General features: G+C 49.5%; 1 protein-coding gene across 15 annotated transcripts in view; it reads left to right on the top strand.

Moving 5' to 3' along the window:
- NFIA (nuclear factor I A) overlaps window positions 1-12,296 on the top strand; it is a 356,165-nt gene that overhangs the window by 100,536 nt on the left and 243,333 nt on the right. For 8 of the 15 annotated variants that reach the window (XM_054073812.1, XM_054073808.1, XM_054073809.1 and 5 more), the window contains exon 2: window positions 9,780-10,311. In XM_054073812.1, coding sequence (XP_053929787.1) covers window positions 9,780-10,311 — 532 coding nt within the window. Of the gene's footprint in view, window positions 1-4,102; window positions 4,475-9,779; window positions 10,312-12,296 lie in introns of those variants that run through there. The other 7 variants (XM_054073820.1, XM_054073819.1, XM_054073817.1 and 4 more) reach the window with 4 other exon arrangements.

Genomic DNA, 12,296 nt, shown 5'->3' with positions numbered 1-12,296 from the left:
TGATAACATGCTGGAAATCCCTTATTATGCTTCTTTTAATAATGCTTTCACATGGCAAGGGGACATGATGTTTTAATTTATGCAGTACACATCATCCTTCGACAGTTTGCTAAGAGGAACCCTCCCAACCTAAGCCTGTGCCGAATAACAGAAGTTTATGCAAAACCAGTGGTTTCCAACCTGTGGTCTCCAGACCACTGGGAACTGGCGGGCTCTTTCGGAGGGGTCACCAGGAGGTAACAGAGAAAGCAGAGCTGCGCCGGAGCCTCGCTGTCACTAGCACAGGTCTGAGGCTCCCAAACTTGAAACTGAAAAGCAGTATCTAAGGGTTTTCTTATTTATTTTTTCCCCCTCTCTCTTCTCAAGGCACTGGGGCTGCAGCCCTCTGTGTCTTTAAATACCTGCTCAAGTTGATTTAAAACAGTAAATTTGGAGGGATAACCATGCCACTCCTTCAGAGATAAGTTGTGTGAGTTGAAGTCTTACTGTGTTGTAAAAAGTAGTAATTAACCTTCAAATCCACTTGCTTCCCTCAACCCCCCCCCATTAATTTTGCAGTATTATCACGCATCTTGAGGCTTCCAGTTTTAAGAATATAATGCTTTGGCTGTTAATGAAGCGGGTATCCACGATCAAGGGGAATTGAGAGCCACAGACAATTGTTTGTTTGCCTTTATTTCTCACGCCCTTTGAAGGTTTTCTTTTTCTTTTTTTTTCTTTTTTTTTTTTTTTTTTTTTTTTATTAAGTGACTTTAGCAGATTTTACCCTCGGAGCTGTGAATAATGGGGTTATTCTACAAAAATGGCCAAGGCTAGTTAAGACACACAAAGCCAGGAAATCCTTTCAGGGATGAAATCAGGACTATTTTAGGGGTGCCGTGTAAGTTGGAGACTTTGCAGTTCGGCTCTCAGCTGCTGCATTGCTGCCAGGCACGGCTGCGCTGCTGGAAGGAAAAGTGCCTCCCCCGCCGAGGGCTTGCCCGGATCGGGACGGGGGGGGGACGACACACACACACTGGCACCCCGCGGGTGTGCAAGCGGGGAGTGTGTGTGTGCAAAGCACTGGGGGGGGGGGGAGCAAGCAGGGCTGGTGCCCGTGCAAATCTTTGTGTGTGTGTGTCAGTGCCAGGTAACTTTGCCCGTGCAGCAGGAGGAACGCTGGTGGAGGAAGGCAGGGGGGTTCCCCACGCCGGGAACGGTTGCCCACGCCGGGGGGAGCGCATGAAGGGGGGTTACCTGGGGAAGGGGGGGGGGGGGGTACCTGTGCGGGAGGGGGGGGTTGTCCGTGAAGGGGAGGCTTACCCGTGCAAAGGGGGAGGGGGTATCCTTGCCAAGTGGGGGTTACCCGTGGAAGTGGTATACTTGCAAAGGAGGGGGTATTCTTGCAAAGGAGAGGTCACCCGTGCGAAGGGGAGGGGGTTACCCGTGCAAAGGGGAGGTATCCTTGCAAACGGGGGAGTACCGTCGCAAAGGGGGGGGTTACCTGTGCAAGGGGAGAGGGGTTACCCGTGCAAAGGGGGGATATCCTTGCAAACGAGGGGTTACCCGTGCAAAGGGGAGGGGGTATCCGTGCAAGTGGAGGGTTACCTGTGCAAGGGGGTGTGTGTGTGTGTTACCCGTGCAAAGAGAGGGTACCCGTGCAAAGGGGGGTGTTACTCGTGCAGGGGGGGGTTGCCCGTGCAAAGGGAGCAGTATCCTTGCAAAGGGGGGATAACCCGTGCAATGATCCGCGCAAGGGGCGGGGGTCTGCGGGAAAGGCACGGGTTACGATGCACGGGGCTCTCGCTGTCCGCAGCCCCGCCCTGCGGGACCCTCCCCGGCTGCGGGGGAGGCCGGAGCCCCGCAGCGAGGCCGGGTAGGAGGTGTCCCTGAGCTCCGCCACCCCCAGTGCGGGGTCCTGTACAAAGCGCGGCGATTGCGGAAATAAGCGGAGGGGGAGGAGGAGGAGGAGGGGAAAGGGAGGCGGGAGGCTGCCGAATCCCTCGCAACTTCTGCAAAGTCCCAAGGCTGGGAGCACGCCCGGCCCGGCCCGCAGCCGCCCCGCACCGCGGAGCCTCCCGGCGGCAGCAAACCGCACCGAAATAAGCCCCGAAACCTAAGGAGAAAAGCCCAAACCCTCGAGCGGCAGCGGCAATTGGCTGCGGCGTTTATTCTCTTCCGGGTTCCCAACGGTTGCGAGTTTATTTTAGCTATAAAAGAAAAAATAATCACCAAAAAACCCCCAAAAGTGTCAACCACCGGAGCCAATCGCCTGCGCCCCGGCAAGTTTCTCACGTACTCTTTATACCTGTCCATGGTACGTGGCGCCTCTTAAACTTCTCGGGTTTTGTTATTTTAGAATCAGATTTCCATGCTTTTGTCTGCGCGGGGTCTGCGCGGGTTCTGCGCGCGTGCGGAGGAAGCACGGGGGCTGCACCGGCGCTGCTTTTTTTTAATTATTATTCTCCCTCTTTTTTTTTTCCCCAATTATTTTTTTTTCCAGGGATTTGAGAAAACCGCTGAGCTTGACAGATTCCCCGCGCTCCCCCTCCTCGTCCTCCTCCTCCTCCCCCCCCCCCCTCCCGTTACGTGCGCGCCGACTCCGTGCGCGCCGTCCGAGCGGCCGCGGCCGCGCACAAAGAGCCGCGTCCGGGCGCGCGCGGGGCCGGCGGCGGCCAATGGGAGCGGCGGGGCGGGGGGCGCTCCCGAGCGCTGCCCAAGGAGCGGCGGGGGTGGGCGCTGCGACGTTTGAACTCCCCCCGGGGGAGGGGCCACGCTTGCCTGCTTTTCTTTCCCCCGTTTTTTTTATTTATTTATTTATTAAATTTTTTTTCCCTCTTTTCTGCTGAAGTTGGGGACGGAGCCGCAGAAACCTCCGGATTTAGCACGCAAAAAAAGGGGAGGGGGGGAAAAGAAGAAAAAAAAAACCACAAACCAAAACCTTTTTTTTTTTTTTAAGCCATTTAATTTTTTATTTATGTTTTAAAGCATGCTTAGCAAAACGCTGAGTTGGGAAAAAATAACTTGCGCTAAGCGCTGGAAAAGACCACGGGAGGGGACGACGACGACACTTTTATCTCTCGTCCTCGGTTTTTTTTTAGGGGGGAGTGATGTCCGCGGGTGCGGAGGGGCTGCGCTTGTCCGCAGCCCCTGCCTAGAGGGCGCAACCAGCCGTCCCGCGGCCAAAAGTCTTCCGAAGGGCGCCAAAAGTTGCTGCAAACCGCAAAAGGTTGGGAGCGGTGCAGCGCGGGGGGTGGGTTAGGGGGGGCGGAGAGCACCGCAAAGCGCAACCCAGCTCCGCAACCCGCCCCCCGCAACGCAAACCCCGGCAACCTTCCAAACAAGCTGCGTGGAGGGGGATTTTTCCCCGTGTCTCCCACGGATGGGATTTTTCCCTGCGTTGTCCCGTTCCTCCCCCCCCCCCCCGGCGCGGATAACTCCGCGTGGGTCGCATAAACCGCATCCAGAATCCTCGGAAAAAACGCTGTTCCCAAGGGAGGGGGGCAGGAACCCATACGGGACACCCCCCGAGTCCCCACGACCGGGCTGGAGAACATCCAAACCCCAAACCCAAACGCTGCCGGTGGTGCCAAAACAATGCGCTCGGAAAGGGGCAGGAGGCGCGGGTGGATTCTTTAATTACAAGCGCTTCACTTTTAAGGAGAGAATTCGCTAAGGGGGGGCATGCGGTGCAGATGAATTTATGTGTCGCTATTTTTTTTTCAATGTGTTTTCTTAAAACGTATTATTCTTTTCTCGAGTGGAATGACCATAAAGCGCTCGATGCCAATGACAAGTGCCAAAGGGGATGGGGAAAGTTGCGAACGCAGCGCGGCTCCCCCCCGCGCCGCTCGCCGGCCAAGGGCCGAGCGCAGCCCCCGGGAAATAAAAGGGAAAAAAAAAAAACCAAAACAAAACACGCATCCCACACACATGCAAAAAAAAAAAAAAACAAAAACCAAAACAGCCCCAAAAGCAGCAAAGTTTGGTGGCCGGAGCGGCGTCCCCTGCGCGGCCGGGCGCGCTGCGGGGCGGCGGGGCGGAGGGAGGCGGTGGCGCCGCAGCCCCCTCCCCGCCCGTCCCCGCCCCCGCGGGCGGCGCGGAGCGGGGCGGGCGGCGCAGAGCGGGCGGCGCGGAGCGGGGGCCGCGGCGGCGGAGGGGCGCGCAGCGAGCGCTATGCCTTTAACGGCGCGCGGGGCAGGCATGCCGAGCGCCTAGTGCGGGAAAGTCGAGGCGGGGTTAAAGTTCAGCTCATGGAGCGGCTCCGCGCTGGCTGCAGTTTGGCAGAGTTGGAAATGTGAAAGCAAGAAGCAGGCTCGGGGCTCCCCCTCCTCTCCTCTCTCTCTCTCTCTCTCCTCTCTCTCTCTCTCTTTCTTTTTTTTCCCCTCCTCTCTCTCCCTCTCTCTCTCCCCCTCTCTCTCCCTCTCCCGCACACGCACACCTCAGCCCGCAGCCCCCCGCAGCAGTCATGTATTCTCCGCTCTGTCTCACCCAGGTAAGCGGTGCCGGGGCGCGGGGGGGGCGCGCCGGGGAAGGGGCAGCGCCGCGGCTCCACCGAACTAACTTTGTTGCCTTTCGCTCCTCGCATCCCACCCCCACCCCCCCCTTTTTTTTTTCCCCCCCGCACGGCCATTTGTGTCGGCACATGGTTAATGGCGCCTACTTATTAATGGTTTAATTAAGGGGGGGGGTGTCGCGGTGCTGCGGGACGCCCCGCACGGCCCCGCCGTGCTTGGTCATCCGCGATCGATGCCGCTCGCTCCGCGCCCTGCGAGCAGCTAAACCTTCGCCAGCGCCGGGTTACGCGGTTCGGAGGGAGGGACGCACACGGGAGCGGGTTCGGTCCCGCTGGCTCCGCGCTTCCCTCCGCACCCGCGCAGCCCCGCACCGGGGGGGGGGACGGGGACGCGGCATCCGCAAACTTGACTGTCCGGAGCGTGTGTGTGTGTGTGTATGCCCCTCACCGCGGATCGGGCCCCCCCGCGGCACCCCGCGCAACTTCTGCCCCCGCTGCTGGTGTCGGGACGGGGGGTGGGCGCCCCGCGGAGCCCCGGAATTGCGCGGACGCGCAGCGCAGCCCCCCCTCCGCCCCGCGCGCCGCTGCAGGACGCGAAATTACACACCTTCAATTAGCAGGATATAATGGTTTAACGAGGAAATGCTTTGTGGTGGACTCAAAACCCCAAGATTATTTCCTCCTGCAGGAGATTTTGACTACATTATTCTTATTAATTTAATTTGAATATTTTTTTTCTCCCGGTGAGAAAGCCTCTCCGGGCTCTTTCCGTCGAGAAAAAGGCGAGGAAATGCAGAGAGAGAGGGGAGGCAGCTTCCCAGGCAGCCTGAAGAGCTGCAAAAGTTTCAGTCCCTTCTCTCGCCGGGGTCCTTCTTGTCCTTCTCCAGCCTCCCCCAAATTTCTGGGTGCCGGATGAGGAGAAGCCAGGCTGGTGAAGGCACCAACTCCACCAGGATAAAAACCGTACGCTTGATTAAAGAACGGGAGCGGAGGACACGGGGTGCCGCTCCGTGCGTTGCCTTGGCCAAAGTTTGTGCCTCTTAATTCAACTCTGAGAAATACCTGGGTTTTGTCAGTTCTACTTCTGCAGGACACGCTCCTCACAGGGCCAGGGACGGTCGCATCGCTTTGCAGCTGCACGTGGAGCTTCTTGGGTTTAGTAGGCCCAGTGGCACATGAAGGGGAGAAAATAAATCCATGGGCTAGTCGCTCCCTATCCCAGTGTTGTGTCGTGTCTGTGTCCCCCTAGTTATTTTTAATTAAAAAAAAAAAAAAGAAAAAAAAAAAGAAAAAAAGAAGCTCGGCTTTGCGCTTTAGCTCAGTTGTGAAAATTTTGCATTCTTGTTGCACGTTTGGAAAAGTAATATGAGGATTAGAGGCCTCCTGATGAATTCTTCCCTCCGAAGGATCAATTAGGTGTTTCTGTCATTTTCTGTAAAAAAGGGGGTGAGACCAGAGCAATCAATTTTCCAATTTTTCATTTCAGGAGCTTCTGTTTATACAAGTTGTGGGACAGAGATTTTGTTTTTATATTTTTCCTTTTTTTTTTTTTTCCCCTTAAGTTTTGTTCAGATTTAAAGGGAAGCTTTGGAAAGTGTGTTAGAAAAGGAAAACAGACAGATACCCTAGTTATGAGCATATTTATCCAAGCATTGTAGCTGAGCATTGGCCTGAGCATTTTGTATCATCTGTCAGGAAAACCTGAACATCGTTCCATGTACAGATCTGGGGAAGATCTGGGAAATAGTTGGTGAACACATGCACATCTCCTAATAGATTTACAAGCAAATGGATTGTAAAAATATTAACAAGGGTCGCTGTAGCTGGCTTAATTTCAAAAAGATCAGCAGAAATATATTGTTTCAAAAGACTCTTTGCAGTGTTATATTATTGCTGGCGCCTTTGGGCCACGTTTTGGGGCTCTCTTTGTCATGGTTTGTTGTGGGTTTTTTTTTTTTACATCTTTCAGAAGAGCAGAGTTAGAAGCAATATAGAGCTGTGCGGCCCAAATTGTAGGTGCTGCTTAGAGACAGGCTGTTCTCGGAGGAGCTGTATCCTCAAACTTTGGAGAGTATGCTATGAAAAAAAGCCCAACTTACTTTTTGTTCTTGCTTTTCCACCTTACTAATGCCTTTTACTTTTAGGGAACCCATCAAACGTTGATGAGGGAAAGCAAACGCCTTTGACAAATACTTTGAAAGTTTCCTTTAAAGTGAACTTGGGGAAAGGCGAAGATCATCTCCTTTTCCACCAGTTACTTAAAATCTGAGTATTTTGCAGCGAGGCTGCAGACAGGTCTGCACATCTGGTAGTACACTGATGCGTTTCCAAAACTTTTCTTTTTGGAAGGGGAACTGTAATAACACTGAAATAAATTGCACTATGCAGAAACTGGTCCCCTCCATCCCTGCTTCCAGCCCAATTTTGTTTGATCAGTCCTGAGTGCTTTTATTTCCACTTTGCCTTTGCTGATACCTTGCCGCTGAGATAGGAGCAGTGCGATTTTATGGAGTGGCATATTCGCCAAGACAGTTTGAAAGTTGCTCTGTTTATGACTCATTAACCTTTTCTCCTTTACACCATTTTGAAAATACACATTGGAGTCTAATAGGGACGTGCACACCTCCTGCGCTCAGCAGTGGTGCTTTTCATTTACTTCAGCCATGGACCCTGATTTTACACCAAAAAGCACTTTTTTTTTTTCCTTCCCCCGAAGTCTTTTTAAGTGGAGCTGGTTTTTTTTCTTTTTTTCTTTTTTTTTTTCCTTGGGTGTTGTTTTTACCTCCCCCTTTCAGGTTCACATCGTAGAAATCAGCTTTAGCGCAGGTTAAAGCGACTCGCTCTTGGATAGCTTCCAGCGTCGAGCCAAAAAAGTCCCGACCGCATGAGATCAGACAGGACAAAGCGCTGCTCAAAGCAGAAAAGTTAAAATATTTCAGGATGTACCAAGACGTGTTTAGAAACTCGGCGTGCTTGAAGCGCTCCCCTGGCTCATTGTGGGTCTGTCGAGCCTCTGCGGTGTGTACCTTCGCAGATAAACTTCCACTTGACAAAAGGCCTTTTTTTCCTTCGCTCTCCCTGAGCGGGGAAGGGGACAGACAGGAGGGATCAGAAGGAAGGGTTTATTATCATTAATAGCTTGTAGGGACCTGTAGTTTTCATTTATTATTTTTTTCCCTCCCTCCCCCCCCTCCCGTGAGTGCTTTTTTGTGGTGAGTGAGAGCAGCTCCATGTGCTGGGGTTGTGCCTCCTCTCACTTTTTGAATCTGCCGACTGCAAACTCACAGGAATCTTTTTTTCTTCTTTGTGTTTTTTTTTTTTTTTTAAACTTTATTGAAATTTGAAACTATGATCTTTTTCAGTAGAGAAGGGGTGCGGGATGGGGGCGAAAAGAGGAATGTGCCAATCATTGGAGTGATTTATTTTATTTTACCTGCTTATTTTTTAATAATCATTGTGATTGCTGCTGCTTTACTGTAATGAAATATATTGTACCGGATTGGGTAGTTTTTAGCAATCTGTGTTTAAAATGAAAAATAAACGCTGTGGTATTACCTATAGGTTTAAGTATTTACAGTTCGGGGGCCACTCAGAATAAGAGCAATGAAAGCTTTTGGGAAGTCAGCAGAAAGTCTTGAATTACAACAGGATTTTGCTGATAGATATTTCTGCTATTGATTTCTCATTTTTCTCCTAATTTTTAAAAGAAAACACAAGTTGAAATAAGGTGTTGAAAAGACATAAAATGTCTGTTTTAATAACAATATTTGCATGACCTGAAATGATTCGAGTAGGAAGTGTACTCCATGGGAAAATTAAAAAAAAAAAAAAAAAAAAAAGTTAGTTAATCTGAAAAATCCCCAATGTTGTTGCCTTGCAAGGGTCAGCAGCGGGTGGTTTTTCCCATGCTGGGGGAACGTAGCACAAATGACTTTATTTTTACCTCCTGGAGGCCCAATCCGGAGATGAGAGAAGGAAGAGCTCGGCCCTTTGCAAGCAGGGATGCCCCCAGCACACAGTGCTGGATCAGGCCCCCACAGGCTACGTACATTTTTATCTGCAGCCTGGAGTCCGGTCGTTCGCTTATTCAGAGAAAAATGAAAAGCGTGGGCCTAGTGTAATATAATATATTTTGATCTCTTGGTTTAAGTTATGTACTACTTTTTTGGGGGCAGGGGAGAAATAATTTTTTTTTTTTTTTTTTTTACAAAATTTGGGGGGTCTTTCTTGCTTTTTTTTTAATTGTCAGTGTAATTTTATTCGTGATTATTTTTGTGCCAAGAAAGAGGGGTGATCTTTAACTCCTCATTAGACAAACCAAGCAGTGTCTCTGGATGGCCAAACTAACTTTCCAAGTAGGCATTTCTTTTAAATATATGAAAATAGGACGCAGCGTCTAAAGAAATAATAAATATTTTTTTTTGCATATTTGCACAAGTCATGCTAAGGTTTTCTATTACTGCTTCTTTCATTTTTTTCCGTTTCATTTTATTTTATAGAAAGGCTTTGAGTTTGGCTTGTGCTAATATGCCTGAATATCAGATTTTTTTTTTTTTTACTGACTATAAAAAATACTTCTTTTTTAAAACAAAAATTGTTAGACTTGCTTTTTCTAAGATTTTAGTGTTAGTTATTGTGCACGCGGGAAAAGTCGGCTGTGTTACTCTCTACTCCGTGCACCATTTAGGAAAACCACCCTTCATTGTATTTGTATATGCAGCTGTATTGGCATTTTACTATACCGCCTGCTGCTATTTCCAAATATATCTTAGGGAAAGTTTTACTATACTTTAGACTTCCACATACAAACATTGATTGGCATCCAAATGTTTAGGATTTGCCAAATTGGCGGGCATACTCTGGCTACACCGCAAGCAGTGGGGTCAGGGAGAGAGCAAAGGGAGATACGCGCTCCGCAAGTGAACGCGCAGCCGAGGTTTTAATGTCTAACTTGCTCTCCTTTTTTTTTTTTTTTTAAAGATATTTGGAGTTTGGGCCTCCTCGTTGCCCCATCTCAGCGTGGGTGCTTGTTTGAAGTTGGTCCCTGTTTTCAGGGAGCGGGAGTGGAGGTTTTGTGTCGGTGCGAGGTGAAGAGGGGCTGTGGCAGTGGTGGGGTCGGGATCAGGCGGTGACGGGTACAAGTCCTGCAGCCCATAAAATACCTAAGCACCCTCCTAATTCTCCCTGTCCTGGCCAGCCTTAGCACCTCCGGCAAACACCCCATTTCTGGAAGCTTTTTTTTTGTGGTTTCGGTGACATGTCCCCTTCTCTGTAACTTTTTCAGGATGAATTTCATCCCTTCATCGAAGCACTTCTGCCTCACGTCCGAGCGTTTGCATACACGTGGTTCAACCTGCAAGCCCGAAAAAGAAAATACTTCAAAAAACATGAAAAACGCATGTCAAAAGAGGAAGAGAGAGCTGTGAAGGATGAACTGCTAAGTGAAAAACCCGAGGTAAAGCAAAAATGGGCATCCAGACTTCTGGCAAAGCTCCGGAAAGATATCAGGCCTGAATTTCGGGAGGATTTTGTTCTCACAGTCACAGGAAAAAAGCCTCCGTGTTGCGTTCTTTCCAATCCAGACCAGAAGGGCAAGATGAGAAGAATTGACTGCCTTCGCCAGGCAGATAAGGTCTGGAGGTTGGACCTTGTTATGGTGATTTTATTTAAAGGTATTCCGCTCGAAAGTACTGATGGCGAGCGCCTTGTAAAGTCCCCACAGTGCTCTAACCCCGGGCTGTGCGTACAGCCCCACCATATAGGAGTTTCTGTTAAGGAACTCGATTTATATTTGGCATACTTTGTGCACGCAGCAGGTAAGTGCCTTTCTATACCACCTTCTTCAACTTTTCGGTTTATCTTCATGCCAGGTGCCGTGGCCTGGCGACGGCTCGGGTGGGAGCGGCGGACATCGGTTGTTGCCTTCCTGGGGCGTCAAGGGGAGTGCCAAAACTCCCCCTCCTTTTTTTTTTAATGGGCTTTTAAGGTGCAGCTGTATAAAAGCGGCTCTGGTTTTCCTGGGGTTAGCGGTGTCTCGGGCATCCTTCACAGATGTTATCCTAAATGTTGTCCTGGGAGGGATTGCAGCTGGACACGGCTTTCTTTATCTCCTTTCCTCTAAAATCAGGATAGATTGTAATTTAAAAAAAAAATAATAAATGTAGTTTATATATGTTATGCACAAAGTAGTCTGAGAGGGCTAGAGGTGCCCCAGGCCCGTGAATGAGAGGGTACCATGTATCCACACACCATGGAGATGGGGAGTATAAATCCCAGAGAACTGGACTTAGGGGGAAAGGAGAAGGCAGTCCCTCGATAGTAAACCTAGCTGTCAGATCTGGGTGGCCGCAGTACAAAACCCTGGGTAGTCCTCTGGGGGGGAAAAAGGCATTTAAACCCAATGAAATATCATAATTTATACACCTACAAGCTGAGCAGGTCTTGAAACAAATTCCTGGCTTGATAATACTGTGCTTATGGGGGGGAGGGGGGCTGAGGTGTTTTTGCATGTGGTGAAATTCAAAATCTTGGGATCTCTGACTCCAGCGCAAAGTACACCCTGGCCGCGGAGTGACTCGGTGTGCTCCGAGAATGGGTAATAGGTTGACTGGATAAAACAATATGCTATTGTAGTTCTCCTTAGTGATTATATTGCAGAAAAATGTGTGCGCGTGAAGTGCCAGGGCCCTGTTTTTCATGTATCGTATGCACAGGTCCCCCTGGGTTTCAGCCTGAATTGCAAGTTGAGGGGCAGGACAGGCTGGAAAAAGAGGAGCAGAGGGGAGAGGAATCATATTAGTAGAAGCTGCTTATATATAAATATATATTGGTAAGAAAACTGAGGAAGTTACAGCAATGGGAGCCGGCATTCCCAAAGCCACCATCTTTTGGAGAGGCTCGCAGAAAGTTTTGTCTACCCAAAAGTTTTTCCGTACTGAGTCCCTGCAGTGCTTGTTGCAATAGACAGTGTCGCCGCTGTGATTTTATGGATACAATCCTGGTCAGAAATAACTTTTGAGTATCCTAATTTTGAGTATTTCCTATAGATAAGCTGTGAAATTTACTTTGCCCTTTGTTGTGCTGTGGTGAATCCTATTGCATGTTTATGGCGAAGGAGAGGTAGACAAATATTGTGGAAAATGATTTATTTACTCTGAGATTTATTATGGGGCACAGTGAAGGAAGGATTAGCAATTAATGGCTAATGAAAGGGAGATTGGGCCTGGAGAGTTATGGGCCCCCTCTCACTCCATCACCAGCCCCGAGGAGACCAGGGACTTGCGTTGCTCTGGTCTGTCTTAGTTTACTTCTCCCTACATCGGAGCGGGGTGATACACTTAAAGTGGTTTGATACCCGCAGCCAAAACCTACCACGTACTGCTATACGGCACGCAGGTTTTTATTATTTAGATATATATATAGTGTGGTGCCAGTAAATACTGGTCCGTATCGCATTTCCTAAATGAAAAGCAGCCTTCTGTGGAGTGCAGAGTTGTTAGTAGAAACCACCAGTCTCGGTTTAACCTGCATGTAAGGTCACAAAAATGTACAGTGGGGAGAAAAGGACCGAACCCAGGGGCGTTAGTACTCTGGCGAGCTTGAAGGCATCCTCTCCCTGTTGTAGCAGTCGGGCAATAGACATTATAGAAGTTCAATATTGTTATTAGGGATATACCATCTTATCAGCACGCTGTTGGCAAACAGTAGCTTTGATAGCAAACTCTTATTTATTTCTGCCTTCATTGTCAATAGGCAACAACTGCACTAATTGTTCTTTGGACTAGGTGTTTGCTGTCGAAAC

This window comes from Cuculus canorus, chromosome 8, assembly GCF_017976375.1.
Source record: "Cuculus canorus isolate bCucCan1 chromosome 8, bCucCan1.pri, whole genome shotgun sequence".
Classification (NCBI taxonomy): Eukaryota; Metazoa; Chordata; class Aves; order Cuculiformes; family Cuculidae; genus Cuculus; species Cuculus canorus.
This window is presented reverse-complemented; position numbering and strand designations above follow the sequence as displayed.